This window comes from Tympanuchus pallidicinctus, unplaced genomic scaffold, assembly GCF_026119805.1.
Source record: "Tympanuchus pallidicinctus isolate F22 unplaced genomic scaffold, pur_lepc_1.0 scaffold8, whole genome shotgun sequence".
Classification (NCBI taxonomy): Eukaryota; Metazoa; Chordata; class Aves; order Galliformes; family Phasianidae; genus Tympanuchus; species Tympanuchus pallidicinctus.
Genome location: NW_026294802.1, coordinates 14,613,882 through 14,631,513, shown reverse-complemented (window position 1 = coordinate 14,631,513; position 17,632 = coordinate 14,613,882). Strand labels below are relative to the sequence as shown.

The following is a 17,632-nucleotide window of genomic DNA, read 5'->3' as shown; positions in this document are numbered from 1 at the left end:
GAGAGTCTTTAGAAATTAGTTTGCATTCTGTAGTCATAAAGTATCATAGCAGAAGATCAGACCAGATATCTTAAAACCACTGCAGTGTTTAATAAAATTACTTTTTAAAGTAGGATGAAGGAACAAAATTATTAGAAAGTTACCAGAATTAGATGCAAAAAATATCAAGGCATTACATTGAGAATAAACTGGCTACTGCTAATTGCACTGCCTCTTATTAGAGAGCATGTGCTGAAGATCAGCCACTGACATCTAATTCCCATCTGAAAAAGAAAAGCTAGTGGTTTGTAAGGAAAAATGAAATGCAACTGTTCACTAAAAAAAAAAAAAAGAAAAAAAACCACAACTTTTTCTTCAGATGCTAGATATTTACAAGTGCCTGGGAAAGAAAACAAACAGCAGCATAACAAAGCTTGTGTTTGACAATTTAGTCTATGGGAAACCAAAACTGGCTAAGGATTATTTGATGAACTACTAAGGCTGTTGAAGTGGCATGAGAGGAGATAATACTTTCAAATGCAAGTAATTTAAAGCTGAAAAACTTTTCAACTTCTTTGCTGTCACTGGGCCTAAAAAAGGTGTGTAGGGAAAACTCAATGGTATTCTAGAGGCTCAAAGTCTGTTCAGTTGCTTAATAGGTAAAACACAAGCATGTATGCACTTAAGAAATGGGCTTTTAATATATTTTTGATTGCAGTGCTTTATTCTGGAATAGGTTGGTGTTCCAACTGATCTTAAGTATGAACTCGCCGAGTCTGTAAGATCAAACACTGCTGCTCGATGAATTCAAACTGCTAATCTGTAGTTGCTTTAATCTGTGTTGCCCTGAAGGTATGCTCCTAAGTAAGTTTTGCTACAGATTCAGAAAATGCTTCTGAAAATAGTAATTCTCTTCACATTTCCAATCTCAAGAGAATTTCTGAGCAGAAAAAGGTGTACGGTGCTCTTTTTTTTCCTGTAAATTAGTATTTACACAAGAATATACAAAAGTATATACGCAAAGAGTGTAGCAGGGTAAAAGAAGTTTGAGTTCAGTGTTCATTTGCTAAGGTAAGACAGTGCAGAGGGAGTAAATTTGACTCTGGAGTCATTAAGTGTCATCATTCTACATACTTAGAAATTCTTAGAATTAGAAACAGAATGCGGGTAGGCAAGAGAAATGTTGTCAGTGGATGTTACTTAATTGTCCTGAGGTCCTTTAACTTCTTGTGCAAACCTCTTGCAGAGGAGAGGAAGTCTGACAAAATGGTGTCTGCCATGGAAGTGCACATAGGTGTGCCACTGAATTCCTCCATGCAGGAAAAATGGCACCCGCTGACATTGAACAGCTGTGGAGACCAACCAGTGGATGCGAGCACAGCGAAGTGTGCATTTCTGCAGTGATGTGAAAGACAAGCCAAGTTTTGGGCAGCCACGCATAGCTGTCACACCAAGAAATAAGAGCATAGCAATTGGCTCATCAGTGTGAATCAGCAGATTACAACCAGGGAGCTGTGTATGGAGTTGAATGTTGGCTTCCCTCTTGTGTTTCACGGTCTTACACCTGAGCCGCGGTGATCTTGTGAAGGAAGACAGAACTTCTTGCACCCACTGCACTTCTGTACCTTTGTGGGTTCTGCACATGGTAATATTCATATGCAATTTAAGTGTTGGAAATGGTGGTGGCACTGTTGGAATATCGCAAAGTTTGTGCTGGGTGTTCCACATATGCTCACATGGGAACAGAAAGAACGTGGTATGCAAGTCTGCTTGTATTCTACCAAGGCTGAAGGTGACAATTTCTTGTGTTGCATCACTACAGGTGGGGAGATGTAGTGTCACTGCTGTGAGCTGGAGTCAGAATGGTGCCCCATGCACTGACGACATTTGAATTCCCTAAGAACAAGTTCAAGATGGGTTTTGAAGGAAACAAGTTCCTTGGATAAAGTGATGTGCACCGTCTTTGGGGAGAGGAAGGGATGATCCTTCTGGATTTCCTGGAGCCCAGACAAACCATCAGCTCTGCTTCAGCTTAACACTGACTAAACTGAAGGCTTTCGTCCTATCGCAGTTAACAAGGAGAGGAGGCCGACCCCCACCTCGCCACAGCCTCCTTTCAGGTCGTTGCAGAGAGCGATGAAGTCTCCCCTGAGCTCTTCCTCTCCGGACCGACCAACCCCGCTTCCCTCAGCCGCTCCCCGTCAGCCTTCAGCTGAGGTGCCGCCCCACGCATGCGCGCAGCTCCAGGGAGGGCCGGGTGGGGGCGGTGCTACGTGACGGCGCGGAGGTGCGCGGGAGGGCGGGCGCAATGGCGCGCGTGGGAGCGGCGGTCGATAAGCTGCACGTCCGCGCCACCGCCGCCTCGCAGCCGAAGCCCACCGGAGCCGCGGCCATGTCCTCCGTCGTCTCTTACGAGAGCCTGGTGCACGCCGTGTCCGGCGCCGTGGTGAGCGGGCGGGGCGGGGCAGCCGTGCGGCGGGTCGTGCGAGCCGATGCGGTGCGTTTGGAGCGAGCTGCTGCAGCGCTGCCTTTGGGTTACTGAGGGCAGCCGGGGGTGTGCCCGAGCCATTGCTGGGCTGCTCGGCAGGGCAGGAGGCGTTCAAGTGAGTTGTGGTTGGATGAAAGGCGCCAGGCGTTATGAACAATAAAAGCTGATTATATATTGGCCTGCCACGGAAAGCAAAATGTAACTTTTAAGGTTTCTGTAGCACCCATAAACACAGAAACGTTCTCTGGTCTTTAGGGTGTTCTGGGCGTGCAGCTTCAGGAATCCGAGGCAATGGGGGTTTGTTTCCCATTCTGAGAATGGGAAGCCCCTTACACGAGCTCAGCTCACCGCTGGAATGCTGCATGCTTTCCCTTGGTTTGCACAGAACACAGCAATACTTCCTGGCCCTCCCTGCCAGCCTCACACCTGTGTGAGCAGACTGGGATAAATAGGCTGTGCCCCTCATCACAGCTTCTGATGGCAAACCAGAACTATAAATCAGCGTATAAACTTAAAGCCTTGTAGAATGGCACCTCAGCACCCGGCTGGTCGTAGGCTGAAGGAAATGCCCTCTTGTGCTTCTCAATGCTTACGCCTGAGCTGCAGTGATCTTGTGGATGAAGACAGAACTTCTTGGACCCATTACACTCCTGTACTCTTGTGGTTCCGCACATGCTAATATTCATATGCAATTTCGGGCCCCAGAGTAAGACAAAAACGAGCTGGCTTATATTATTTCCCCTTTGTCCAAACCATGTTAGGCTGAAAACCTTAGCTTTTGTTTGTATAAATGTGTTTTAATCCACCTATAGATTTGTATGCTGCAGTAATACATGAATTTTGTCAAGATCTCTTATGCAGTTGCATAGTTTGAGCACTGTCTCAACTTTTGTTTAAATTATTATAAGTCTGATGAGGAATGGGGCTGTTCAGCCTGGAGAAAAGAAGGCTATGAGATAACGTGATAGTGGCCTTTCAGTATCCAAAGGGGAGATACAGGAAAGAAGGAAAGAAGACTCTGTAGCAGGGTCTGTAGTGACAGGACAAGGGGAAATGGTTTCAAACTTAAAGAGGAGCTATTCTAGGTTGGTTATAAGGAAAAAGCCTTGATGCCCAGAGAGGCAGTGAGTGTCCCATCCATAGAGACATCCGAGGTCAGGCTGAAGGGGTTCTGTGCACCCTGATTGAGCTGTAGGTGTCCCTGTTCTTTGCAGCAGGATTGGGTGACCTTTAGAAGTCCCTTCCAACTAGAAGGATCCTATGATTCTATAAAAATGCAACCTGTGAACTGTGCTGATGAATCACAGCAACACGTCTGATCACAACATCATCACTTTTGTTTTTCTTCCAGTTCCAGATGAAAGTCCATTTAAGCTCTGGACTACCGGGTCAAGTCCTGAGACTAATTAAATCAACAGTGCAGTGAGCAGGAAAAAAAAAAAAGCAGACTTTAACTGGATTATAGAAGTGTTTTTTTTTTTTATCTCTGCAAGGTAAAGTAACCTTGTTCCAAAAGCTATAGGAATAACAGCTTTATAGAGGTATTACGGCAGTAATTAAGCTGCTCTGAATATTGACTGTCAACACGCTTTTTTTTTTACATCTGAAAAGTCTACAGCAGACTGTAGACTTTGGTCACGCAGACCTCTCCTTGGCAGTGAAGTCACTTCAGGCTGCTTGTTCTGACTGCTTACGACCACCCCCTGGTTCCTGCCAGCTGCTGGCAGCGCTGAGGCGATGCTGACCAGGGAACTGAAAGAGTGGCCTAGTAGGAAAAGTTGTGCTTTGGTCAGATAAGCTTCCTCGCCTTCTGCATCGCCATGTAGCTGCCCCATTAGTTACACCCACAGAATGGAGGTGATAGGGGAGCATTGCTTACCAGCTGGAATTCCTTAAGCCAGTTTGTACCTGTTCTGGAGATCGTTCAGTGATAGCTTGGCTTGAATTGGCAGTGCTGAAGCTCAGCACTGCCTGAAAGCTGGTGGGAAAGCAGAGTGAAATGTCCCCATTTTAGCTGCACGGCCTGTAGGCTGCATTGTGTGTACCTGCACACAACAGCGACAGTTACTTTCTCCTGCTGGTATCACCAGTCAGAGCCTGAGAGCACTTTTGTTGCTGAGGGGTGGTTCCACTCATCTCTGCCTCACCCTTCTTTCGGGTTGCCACTATATGTTACTTCTGGCACTCTTCAGGCTGCACCTTTGAGTTGTTTCCTTTACAAGCCCAGCAAAAAAGTAACGCTGCTTCTTTCAGCTTCTTCTCATCAGTTTACCTATAGGAGGGGGAAAGGGTACAAATTATCTTTCATTGGCTGTAATCTGTTAATCAGCTGAGCTAGCTCATGGCTTTCTCTTGAGCCATAGCTTCTTGTATGGTTTTAAGAAGCCTTTACCTTGTGCCCACCTATTTGTCTTGTTGGCTTCTACTCAAACCTTTCACAAATGTTCCCCCAGTTCTGTTTCTTACTTTAGTGTGAATGTTAATGTTGCTGTGGGGAGGATTGCCCTGAGAGTGAAATTCAGGCTAAATCATGCTTTGGGTAAATTGAACATGCACCAAGTGCCCCTGCTGGTTAAGCTGAGCAGCTGGGTGCTGGGAATGAGGCTTGGTAGGAGCAGGGGAAAGCTCCTGGAGCTGCTGGACCATGCCCTGCAACCTTCCCACCGCTTGTTAGTAGCAGTATGGCTACTAATGGAAGAGTCTGGTGGCTTTAGCAGCCATTTAATGTTAGCAGTCTATGGAAATATTAAATACAAGTTTATACCAAGCCACATGCTTTTTGAGTTAGATATTTTCTCAAAAACTGTGCAATATTAATGCAGATGTACTTAATAGGTAGGGTTTAATTATGTAAACTGGGATTTAGTACAGTGCTAGATGACGTCCTGAAAAGAAAATATATATATATATATTTAATGAGTGAGAGTTTGTTATTTGTGTTTTTACATTCTTCATTTTTATTTCTTTAAGAAAAATGGTCTTGTAGAACAGCAATTGCTTGTCATTCTTTCCTCCTAGAAACACAGAATCATCAAAGTTGGAAAAGACCCACAGGATCAGCCAGTCCAACCATCCACCTATCACCAATAGTTCTCATTAAACCATGTCCCTCAACACAATGTCTAAATGTTTCTTGGACATCTCCAGGGTCTGTGACTCCACCACCTCCCTGGGCAGCCCATTCCAGTGCCTGACCACTCTTTCAGAGAAGTAGTATTTCCTAACATCCTAACATCTTCCCTGGCGCAGCTTGAAGCCATTCCCTCCAGTTCTGTCACCAGTTACACAAGGGAAGAGGCCGACCCCCAGCTTGCTACAACCTCCCTTAGGTAGTTATAGAGAGCAGTAAGGTCTGCGCTGAGCCTCTTCTTCTCCACACTGAACAATCCCAGCTCCTTCAGCCGCTCCTCATAAGACTTGTGCTCCAGACAGCTCTCCAGCTTTGTTGCTCCAGGGCCTCAATGTCTTTTTGCAGTGAGGGGGGCCTGTTTCTTTGCCAGAAATAGGAGATTTTGGCTAGTAAGAGTTAGGGAAAGTTAGCGGTATGTTTCTCACCTAACACACATTTTGTCTGCTCACATACTTGGGTAGTTTTCTCTTTGGACAAAATGCTTTGAATGGTTTTAGCTTTAGCTTGATATAATAATCTGTAATTTAAATAATATATATATATATTATAATATAATATAAGAATAATAATAGAATATTATGGATGGAATGGGTTTTGCTTCCATGCTTACAAATGGAATTTGTCCTTTCTTCAAACTTACTACACCAGTTTCTGGGTGAGAAACAAAAGGCTACCAGAGAATTTGTCAGGTATCTGTACAAGCAATTGATACATTATGTGGCAAATTTATTTATCTATTTATTTACTTTCAGGGCAGTATGACTGCAATGACTGTATTTTTTCCTTTGGATACAGCTAGGCTTAGACTTCAGGGTAAGTGTCAAACTCAGTTTTCTTTGTACGGTGGCATTTGTGTTTTCTTGTCATGGGAGTTTGTAAGGGTCGTTGCAGGGGGAACTATCTTGCATGAAGAAAAATCTCACTTGTGCAATGCCTTTTGATTGCTAACACCATGTTCCAGCTGAAGGTAATTATCCCTTGAGAGAGTATTGGTCAACCTTTTAATTAGCTGGAAAGACTGTGTGATCTGTGGCCAGATTTGACTTCTAAATGGATGTCTTGCCCTGAAAAGAAAGAGATGTGACATGACACAGGATTACATGTGTGTGGTGCTGGTGTTTTTGGCTGCTGAGAACACTTGGCACCGCAGGGGCATGTTGTGAAAAATGAGCCTGGAATTATTTCTGGGAAGGGTATAAAGGGAAAAGTCAAGGTGGAACTGCGAGCAGGAACTTCTGGTATTTATACAGTTTCCATCTGTTCTGTTCTAATGCTCTCTCCTAATCAGAAAAGTCACAGAATTAGCAAAGACCTTAGCGCTGTGATTCGAGTACTGTTGAAGCATGAGCCAGGTGGTCAGAAATGTGTGGTGGAGAACTTCACACCGTGCTGCTCTTGAGCAGTTTTCCACCCAGAAAAAGGCAGTGCAATTGGTAACTGCAGACACACTGGTGCCCAAAAGAAGCTGCTTGCTGGAAGTGCCAAGTAGCCTTACCCAAAAGGTGAGAGTCAGGAGATGCTTTCTGGAATTTCTGCAGAAATAAGCTGTGTGTCCTGTACAAGAAAAAGAGAAAAATAAGCTGTTTGTGGATGTGTTCAGAATGGGAAGGATAAAGAACTGAAAGTGAGTCCTGACCATTGGCATAACCTAAAAATGTGATTCTTCTGTTTCCCAGTTGATGAGAAGCGAAAGTCCAAAACGACACCAGCAGTTTTATTGGAAATCATCAAAGAAGAAGGCCTGTGAGTAGATCCTAATTTTCTCCTCACCCTTATGTAGGCAAATTCTAACACATGGTTTGAATTTGCTTTTAAAGTGAAGGAGTTAGCCTGAATCTATGTGAACACAGATTTCTGCTTTGGAGGGAAATGTCCCCATGTCCAAGTGAGATGAATGGCAGAAGCTGCATTTTTTCACCTTGAGTTAATTGGTTTAACTTTCTTGGGTATGTTATGCAATCAAGCTGTTTAGCCCTGTAACTGTGCCTCCATGAGTGAGGGGGCTGTGCTCCTTCAGAAATGAAGGTATGGTTGCACACAAACCTGCATGTACCTGATAAACCAGCTTTGTCTGCCCAAATTCTTGGGTGTGTCCATTTCTCCTAGCACAGATGAAACTCTTGGACAGCTGAGCCTCTTTGTGCAAGAGAATTGAGACATGTTTACCAGCTGGAAATTTCTTCTGGTAAGCAAAGTGGAAAGAAACAAGCGATTCTTTGTGCAGTGAGATTCAAGGCCTGTGGAAGAGAGCATAACTTTCAGCAGAGCTGTGCTTCAGTATTTGCCTGCAGTCTGTGCTGAGTGGCTGGAAGGCAGCTGTGCACGTGTTCTTGTCACAACTGATTTCCTAAGCAAATCCCTGGAACTCAGAGGTGGGCAAGAGTTTCCAGAACACCGGTTTAGCTTGGCCAATAACTCTTTGGTGGCTTTGAACGTGAGCAGTTGGCAGCTGTGTGCATCAGAACCTCTCAGAGGTTAGCGCTCTCCTTTGTTCACATTTCTGCACTCACTCGTTTGTCTCATGAGGGTGACAAGTCAGCTTCAGTTAAAAAAAAAACAAAAAAAAACACCAATAAATCATCGGTTGTAATGGAACGACTGCAAAAGCAGGCATCCATCCTGTATTTCCTGTGAAGGAAACATCAGTGATTGTGGCACGAGGGGAGCAGTGCTTCCTCCAGAGACCCTGGCTGAGCAGTGCACAGACTGTAGTGGTTTTAAGGAAGTCTGGATTCACACAGGAAGAGTCTTAAACCAAACTAACCAACTAAAGGAAACCTAACAGAGTGATGTGAGGTCGTAAGCACTTTGTTGACCATAGCTTTTATTTGTCTTGTCTCATAGTACACTTTTTTGAGAACACTTTGCTCCTTTGGATGTAATGTAATGTCGACTCAGCTTTTCATCTGTGATCAGTATAGTTAAGTTTAAGCAGATAATGTCTTTTTCTCACATACCTGACTGATTTGCTCTAAACTTTACTGCAAGGCATTTACTAGAACTTCCTTCCACCTTGAACTCAAGAGTTCAGTCTGGTTTCTGACCAATAACAAAGACATGCCTGGTTATTATTGTTTGTAGTATATGGTGTTGTATCCCTGGGGTCTTTAACATGTCAAATCAACCTGCTCAGATGAATATTTTGCTGATCCTTACCATGGCTTCTTACCTTAACTTTTTTTCTTTCCACTAGGTTGGCACCATATCGAGGGTGGTTCCCTGTCATCTCCAGCCTTTGCTGCTCCAATTTTGTTTACTTTTATACCTTTAATAGTCTCAAAACTCTTTGGGTCAAAGGTCAGCATTCAACCACTGGCAAAGACCTGGTTCTTGGGGTTGTTGCAGGTAAGGGAATGTACTGAAAATATGCCTCTGGTGAAACTGAGATTGTTCATTATTTAACATTTTCCTTTATGAAGTCCACCAGAGGTCTCATTCCTTGCCTATCTCTGTATACCAACAAAGCATCTTTTCCAGCCCTGATGGCTCTTCCATGCCGCCCTCTCCACATGATAAGCACATATAATTTGATCATGTTGTGCTGTTGTGGTCTTGTATTCTGTTTGTGTGTGGCATGTGGTTTAGTATGTGCATTTGATATCAGGGCATTGTCATTTAAGATATTGAAGAGAAGCAGCAGGGAGAGAGAATAGGTTTTTTTTTTTTCAAAGGCAAGGCAAATGACAATTCCAAGGTATTTTCAGTTAGGGTTGTTAGAGTTGTTGAAGGTAAGGATTTGCATGCCAGTTCTTAGATTCTTTCTGGGTCATACAAAAGGGACAGGAAGTCCAAATGTGTATGTAAGGAGAGTGAGAACCATGTATTCTTTTCATCCCTTCCTCTCATGTGGATACTCAGCAGCTTCTTTGAAGGAGTGACAATGCCTACACCTTTATGCAAATCCAGTGTGGTAAAACTACTGCTGTATGTCTGTGTCTACTGCTACTATTCTACAGGATCAGTGGCTCATGTGACCACACTGAAAAGACTGTGATTTAGAGGGTCTGGGGGGGCTTTTTCATGTATTTTGGCTAGTTTCTTGTTTTATCTCCAGTGCTGGTGATGGGAAAGTAGCTGGGGGGAAGGTAAGGAAACTTGTAGAGTTGGCTGTATCAGTGGGGTAAGTTCTGATCTAATGGCATTCTAGATGAAAGGCTACAGGAATCACGGTAACAGCTTGTCATTTAAATGACTAGGTTGTGTTCAACATCAGTAATGAGTGTCTCTGTGGAATAATTTCTGGTGTCAACTGAAGAATTCCACTTCAGGTGTTTGCAAATTCTCCACACCAGTCTGTCACTCCTCTTACTGGTAGCAAATACAGACTGGACAAACACCAAAAACAAACAGTAAATACAACACCAAAACCCAAAGAAATAATAAAAAAATCTGTGTCCTTGCCTTTTCTATTTGGACGATAACATTTTGTGTCTTCTTTAACAGAGTCATCTGAAAAATTGCAAATAGATTGTCCTGTAATGTGTTAGGGTCTAAGCTGTTAACGCCACAGTGTAACCACAGTGACTTTGATTAAAAGGGACTAATGTGACTTTTCTGCTGCTAGATATTGTGATCAGGGGCACAAAGCCGAGGTGGAGGCCAGGAACGAGCAGGGAGCCCAGGGGTCTGCGCTGAGTGACGTCCTGATTAATATAATCGTAATTAATGGTCAGGATAATGAGGCAAAAATGGGCAGACAAGAAGCTTGTGCAGTGTAACAAGGGGTGATGCGAAGTCTTGCACCAGGGAAGGAACAACTCCGTGCTCCAGTTGAAGCTGGCATTTGTCTGGGGAAAAAAAGCAGCTTTGTGATGATGGGCCCTTTGTGGTGGACTAGAAATTGAATGTGAGCCATCAATGTGCTCCTGCTGCTAAGAAGAGTTAATGTTATCCTTGGCTGCATTAGGCAATGGCTTGTTAGCACTGAGAAAATGTAATTGCCTTTCTTCAGTGTTGCTGAACCGTGACTGGAAGTGCTGGGCACAGTTCTGGACCCGCTGGTACAAGTTACATGGAGATAGCTGTGAGAGTCCAGGGGAGAATCAAGATGCTGATGAAGGGAGGAGAGCACCTCCCCTTTGAGGAGAGGCTGTGGGCTGAACTGTTTGGGGAGGAGAAGGAAAGGGGCCAGCACACAAGCAATTGCTGTTTTTTGTGATGCAGAAACGTTTGTAAGAGCTCATTTCTACATGGTTAGTTCATGGCTGAGCTGGGAAGAGCTGTACCAGGTGATTGCAGAAGTAATGTTACTTAATCCTCCTTGGTATTGCAAGGTGCAGTTCTAAACTACCTCTCTGTTGCAACCTTACGCAGCTGTGTCTGTTTCTCCACCCCCATACTTATTTCTGCTTCTCAGCCTCCCTGCTGCTCTGTTGTGTTTGGCTTTGTGTGCAATCCCTTTTTACAGTGCCTTAAGAATCCTGTACTTTGCACACTCGAGTGTGCTTCACTTGTCCACAAGGATGAGTTCTCTTGTTGTCTTTCATTTGGCACTGTGGGGGCTCTGTGCTGGTAAGCAAGAGGGATGCCTTTGGGATTTTCTGGTTCACACTGATCTTCCTCGTCTTGTATTTGCATTAGGTGTTGTGAATGTACTCCTGACCACTCCTCTCTGGGTAGTGAACACACGGCTGAAGCTGCAAGGAGCAAAATTTAGAAACGAAGACATTGTGCCGACCAATTATAAAGGCATCATAGGTGAGCATCTGTTGTCCTCAAACAAGGAGGAGCTCCTGCAGTGAAATCCCACAGCAAGGACTCTGAAGATGAAAGACTCCTATTTGTATAACAGATCTCCTGGTGGAATCTCTGTACTCCCTTATCACTTTGCAGTCACGCAGTTTGACGGCAACCTGGACTGTGCCACCTCTGATGGTAACTGAGAGTTTGGTCTGCGCACATGTAACCCCAAGGCTTTCTGCAAAAGCACACGACATCTTATCCAAATCCTGCAGGAGCCCAGTGAGCCCAGCAGTGTGCTAGCTGGGAGGTCTGCCTCTGGACAGACCACTTGCCAATTTACTTTTTACTCACTGTCATCTCTAACCCACCCACGCCTTCAGGCTGCCTTGCTCTGTAAGGAAAGAAGAAGGTTGTTGGGAAGAGGGTTCAGAAACTTAACATTGATTCTGAGCTTGAAGTGGAAAGATGAAGGCACCTGCATGGCTGGCAAGCTTTACTCACGCTAAGAGCGGTGTGAGGAAGAACCTCCTCTGTCACTGTTTTGCCATTAACTTCCCGTTTAGAAGAAAGGACAAAAAATGACACAGAGATGGGTGTTGAGGACTGTAATAAAAGCGGAGCATCAGCCTTTAAATACAGCTTCACTCTTCTTCTCTAATCGGAATGTTGTGCTCATAACCATAACGGCTTTTTTCTACCTTATTTCTCAGATGCCTTCCATCAGATCATACGGGATGAAGGAGCCTTAGCTTTATGGAACGGTACTTTCCCTTCCTTGCTGCTGGTCTTCAATCCTGCCATACAGTTCATGTTTTATGAAGGCTTTAAAAGAAAGCTCTTAAAAAAGCAGACACAGGTAAGTATGTTTTGGGACCGGATGATGGACGTTCTCTGTGAAGAGAGAGTTTCTTTGGAGAAATGTACATTGGCTTCCGTTTTTTGTTGTTATGGAGGTGTGGATGTTTTTGTTTCCCCCTCCCCCCCCCCGTTGTTGGGTTCAAGTCAGTGTATTTTTTATACAGGCGTGTGATTGTGATGCCAAGTGAGCTCTGCATCTTCCCATTCCGAAAGAAGTTGTTACTGTGACAATTCTTCTTTCTGTAAAAATAAAGCTGCACCTCTTGTCCTCATCTGTTTTCATTTTCTTGCCACCCTTGATGTGCATTAGGCATTTAAATTCTAATGTATCTGTTTGAGAAACAGGTAGTTATACCTAACCTGTTACCCTTCCTGAAGTAAACTGAATATGTTGGTTTCCCATATTTCTGTTTGGAACCAACCTACTTTTATAATTCAGTGAATGCTCTGATATGGACTTCTATTAATTTTTGTTAATAAATTCACAGAGATGTGAGCTTCTACACTTTCTTCTGCTGAAATCCATTCTTTTCACCTGCACTGATTTCAGTGTCTTTGGTGCATCCTGCACCATGATGGGTTTTGGAGGTGAGGATGGACTTCCTCCATGTGTAATTAACTACTGAGGCATGGAGTTTTTTATCCTCCGTTGTCAGGACTATAATTCTGCCTGAGGGGTGTAGTGGTTCTCTCAGGATCATATAATCACATTCTAGGAGACATTCAATCCATCACCTCGCCCCAAGACCGTGTTGTGGATGTGTTAGTTTGTGTGTTCTGAAGCTTGACCTGGTTGTGAATCGAGAGCTTGCTTACTGCTACTATACCTTATACTGCTTCCCATGCTGGTGCTTTAAGTTTGATTCAGTTGTATGGCTTTATCTTCACTTGTTTCAGTAAGCTAGCTGGAGGGTACAGGTGAGAAATTCAAAAGCTTGTGAGTAGGTAGAAATTACAAACGAACTCCCATTGTGGGGAAGCTGCTTGGTCGCACTGTGCTTTGACTCCTAAAAGTGAGATCAGCTCAGGCTTCATTATACCTCTTTTATTCCAGAGATGCTTAGAGAACCAAGAAGCAGGTAATGATACTGAACTGTGAAAGACATGCAGGTAACTGGCTGACGGGGTGCTTTGTGTTTTTTCTGTATTGAACAGCTCACATCTTTGGATGCTTTTGTCATGGGTGCAGTAGCCAAAGCAGTTGCCACCACCCTCACTTATCCTTTGCAGACTGTACAGTCAATCCTGCGGGTGAGTACTCTTCTTGTTTTCTTCTTGTCTGTTCTTTGAAGGTGGGTTCTGGTGGAACTTGGCATTGCTGTTCCAAATTGCCTCATGAGCTGTCAGGGTTGACAGCATAATGCATTAGTATCATGTCCCTCAGAAGCTGGTACCCCATGCAGCTTATTGGCACTGCAGGATTGTAGCTTTACTTCTTTGGCTATAAACTGACATTGTGTCAAGTTGAAACTAAAATTAAATCCTCTAAGCCCTGTTTGTTTCCAGATGACATCGAGTTTTAAAATCTTTTATGTTTTTATTTAATTTTAGAACTGTTGCACATTAATTTATATTTTCCACTGTGCAATTATTGCTCATAAGATACTAGGTGTGTCGGCCCAGCTTTTCTCTGCTTCCCTTCCTTCCCACTTCTCTACATATTCCTTTGCACACAATGACATCCATGTAGAAATTTAGTTTTGATAAAAGTCATTTCTTCTGAAACTTTCTCAACTTGTGATCATCAGCACAGCCAGCACATTCATTTGCTGTCCTATCCTGTTTAAAGAGACTGGACACATCTCAAGAGTTAAGTTAATAATACAGGCTTTTATTACTTAAATGACAGATTAAAAAGAAAATGACATTTAAGCAAACGTACCTTTATTTGTGTTCACTGCAGAATGGACTGTTTTTAATTTGTAGTGTCTTTTCTCCTGGCATGAATGAGAACTGTCAGAAAGCCAGAGTGTTCTGTTTCAGCTTTAGCATTGCACGGTGCTACAGTTTTCCTGGGTCTGTGTCAACAGAACAGCCTTAGCCCTCATTCCTTTCCATGGTTGCAGCAGAAATAGCTGCAGCTTTGTGACTCAGTTCCATGTTTTGTTCATCTCCTCCTGGCTTCTTGAACAAAGTGCTTCTGTCTCTTGGTGGCACTGTCTTTCTTTAAAATGAGAGCTGCTCTGGTAAGTTGTGCTGATGGTTTGATGACAAACCAACTGCTGCCTCCTGCTTGCTCTAGCCTAAGGCAGCCAGTTTTTTGCTGGCTTGCCTGTGTGGTGAGGAATCATCTTTATGGTAAAGCACAGCCTTGCCGCCGGTGTCCCAGTGCTGATGTGTGCTTCTCACAGGGACCCGTGGTAGAAAAAGGTGTCTTATGTGCTGTTGCTTCATGGCAGCCCATTCTTTCCCTGTGATGCAAGGAATGCTTCTGCATGAAAGTTAAGTTCTGTCCTCAAAGTTGAATTATGGGGCTGCTTCTTCTAAAAATCTTCTGCTTTCAGAAACTTCCTGCTCTCTCATAGTTATCAGGGCTCCTTGTAATGAGCTCTCTACACCTTTGCTTTCCTCTTCCTGGCACAGTGCTCTTCCTTGTTCTCATGAAATGAGCAGTTACCTGTGTCATTGATAGTGCTGAGCAGCTTCCAGCTTTGCCTGTTGGTACGTCTATCTCCCTTTCAGTCATTAAAAATACGTGGCACTGTTGTTAGTGATTATGTGGGGAAGCTGCTTCTTCAGCACCTTTGTGGATAAATGAAGTTCCCACTGGAGAAACAGCAGTGATATTGGTGTGCACAGCGTTCCAGGGTCCAGATGTCCCCTTTAAAACTCACGCCTCATTTCCTGAGTTAGAGAACGCTCTTTCCTTTGGGAAATCTTTAACTTTTTGTTTCTTGGTGAAGCGCTGTTTGCAATACATCAGAGCAGTGTGATGGTAGAGAAGAGACGAGAAGGAAACTCCCAATCCTGGTGGCGTTCAGAAACCTCTGAGTAACATGTGCTGTAACTGGCACTGTAGCTTGAGCCTGGTTAGCATCTGAAAATGGATAGAGGTGTCTGACTCTTTGACAGTAATGCTTAACCTTGGTTTCTCAGGATCAAGTGGGTTAGTTGCTGATGACAAGTCACTGCTTGTGAGAACCTCTTCACCTAAATAGTTTCCAGTACTCTTTTGTTGCTGCTATTTTTCAAGGCACGTAGCAAAGAGACTTGTGTAAATCCCTCACATGTTCTTGCAAGCTGAGTTTTTGAGATCCTAAAAAATTTTCTCCTGTAGAAAAACTGAAAGACAGCAAGCACGGCCATGTGTAATGCTTTCTTGGAATCTGTCTTAAAACCAAAGCATTTTATTGTATCACTGAGTACATGAAGTTGAGTAATGAGCTTTAGCTTCATACCTTTGCTGACTACTATTAAAGCCAATTACATTTTAAAAGAGCTGTAGGATAGACTCTTCAGGCTTTGTTACCATGTATTGGGTTCTCAGCCAATTAATGTGGGGAACTACTGCACTAAAATGCTGGTGCTTCCTTTCATTTTTTTCAGTTTGGACGCCACAGATTGAATCCAGAAAACCGAACACTGGGCAGTCTTAAAAACGTTCTCTACCTTCTTCGAGAGAGAGTGAGGTGAGACTTCTTTGTATGTTGTTGCTTTTTTTAATATGGTATACAATGTTTAAGTATTACTAATGTCGACAGTATTGCTGGGTGTGCCTCTTGTTTCCTTTTGCCTGTCCACCACAGCCTGAACTTGTCATTTGAATCAGCCTTTTTGTTTTTTATTTTTTTTTAATCATACTATATTGTAGAAATACACAAAACTGAATTCTCCTTAAAGTCTTTGCAGCAGCTGGTATATGGGAAACCTATTGATTCAGCTCTGGCTTTAAAAAGAAGAAAGTTTCTTGCCCAAAATACTTAACTTGTAGACTCTCCTGTGAAATGCTTTTAATCACAAAAGTCAGTTAAGAGATCAAGAATGAATTGAAGATCCTTAAGGTTGTCATTGACTTGTAATAATTCTTCTTCTTCTTCTTCTAGACGTTTTGGATTAATGGGACTCTACAAAGGCCTTGAAGCAAAGCTCCTGCAGACAGTCCTTACTGCTGCTCTTATGTTTCTAGTATATGAGAAACTGACTGCGGCAACCTTCAGAGTTATGGGATTAAAGCATTCACACACACATTGAGAAAGGAACCTCTGCCAAAGGTTATGGGCTCTAGAAAAATGTATTTGTTTTTGACACTGCACTTGGGTAGTAACGGGTCCTCACTTGCTCTTCTTTAGCCATCTCCATTCCTTGAAGAAGTTCTGAATGCCGTCTGTAGGAAGTGTTGCCACAACTTTGGGAATAGCCCATTCCCTGCTCTTCTGTGGACTCACTGTGTTAAGAAACAAAACAGAGACCTTATTCAAACACTTGAAATGATATTCCTACTGCTCTGTGAATTGGCAGACAGTCACGGTGAGAATGATTCCCTCACTGTGCTGAACTTTCTGGTTTTCCTTTGAATTACCTTCAACTACTCTCCCTGTCTTTACCTTCTGTCAACAGCCGGTGGGGCCGGTTTCTTGTTATTCTCCTCACACTATGTTTATGTCACTCAGTAATGTGGATCATTAAAACAATTCAGAAAGATCAAGATTTTGACACAGTTTTCTTTTAACATCACATGCATGTTTGCAGCACAGAATGACTAGGCGTTCTCCCAGAAACCTGGCACTGATGTTTCTGAGCTGCTACTGTGAATGCTAGCAGCAAGTAGGCACAGTGCTTTCCAGAGCCCACAGGCAAATATTCAGTGCAGACACTGGGTAGAAAAGGGGAGAGTATCCTCATGCTTTTACGAGGTGAGTGCCTCAAGAAAGTGACTCTTTACACAGAAACAGATACAATTCTGTATTTTCAGGTTCCTTGAGGAGAATGTGAATTCATGTTCTCATGCAGACAGGGAGCAATAGCCTGTGCTTCGTCAGTGGCATGCCTTCCCAGAAATGGGTTTTAGTTGTTTTTCCATGGATCTTCCCAGACATTCTCTTGACCAGAAGGCCAAAGGGTCATAATTGTTGTCCCAGCTAATGCAAGTGTGTATGTTCTTTATGCAGAGTTTTGTTTAGTCATCCTTGGCCATAAAATGCACATAAATACTGCTGTCTGTCAAGAAGTCTGCAGCAGGATTCTTCTGAAGTACGGTCTTATAGTTGAAGTATTGAGAATGTCTACAGTAGTTTAACGCCAGTGAAGTCTGGGAGAAGTGCTGCAGGAGGTTTGTTGAACTGTGAAATGGCGTCTTCCTCCCCTTCCCCCCCCGGTTTGGATCAATTCTGCACATGAAATGAGAATGTCTTTCTGCCTTCTTTTGTGCAAGAATAAATTGGACTTAAGGTTCAGAAAGTATTGAGAGTATCAGTGTACAATAAAGCTGTACTTCATGCTCTGGTTCTTTTCAGCCCAAATGGCATTTGCATATGGCATCGAGAGGAATGAGTAAG

General features: G+C 43.4%; 1 protein-coding gene across 1 annotated transcript; it reads left to right on the top strand.

Annotated features, from left to right (window-relative positions):
* The first annotated feature begins 2,259 nt into the window (after positions 1-2,259).
* LOC128073932 (peroxisomal membrane protein PMP34) lies at positions 2,260-16,782 on the top strand. The gene is made up of 9 exons (XM_052669277.1): positions 2,260-2,425; positions 6,350-6,410; positions 7,274-7,340; positions 8,791-8,942; positions 11,178-11,294; positions 11,990-12,135; positions 13,293-13,388; positions 15,684-15,766; positions 16,181-16,782. Exons 1-9 carry the CDS (start codon positions 2,288-2,290, stop codon positions 16,326-16,328), a joined length of 1,008 nt encoding a protein of 335 aa, XP_052525237.1. The 5' UTR covers positions 2,260-2,287; the 3' UTR covers positions 16,329-16,782.
* The last annotated feature ends 850 nt before the right edge of the window (positions 16,783-17,632 follow it).

Bases quoted from the DNA above. Each gene is read 5' to 3' on its own strand.
- LOC128073932 (XM_052669277.1), top strand. From the start codon at position 2,288: ATGGCGCGCGTGGGAGCGGCGGTCGATAAGCTGCACGTCCGCGCCACC. The intron at 7,341-8,790 runs GTGAGTAGATCC...TCTTTCCACTAG, and splicing joins ATCATCAAAGAAGAAGGCCT to GTTGGCACCATATCGAGGGT. The intron at 12,136-13,292 runs GTAAGTATGTTT...TGTATTGAACAG, and splicing joins TCTTAAAAAAGCAGACACAG to CTCACATCTTTGGATGCTTT.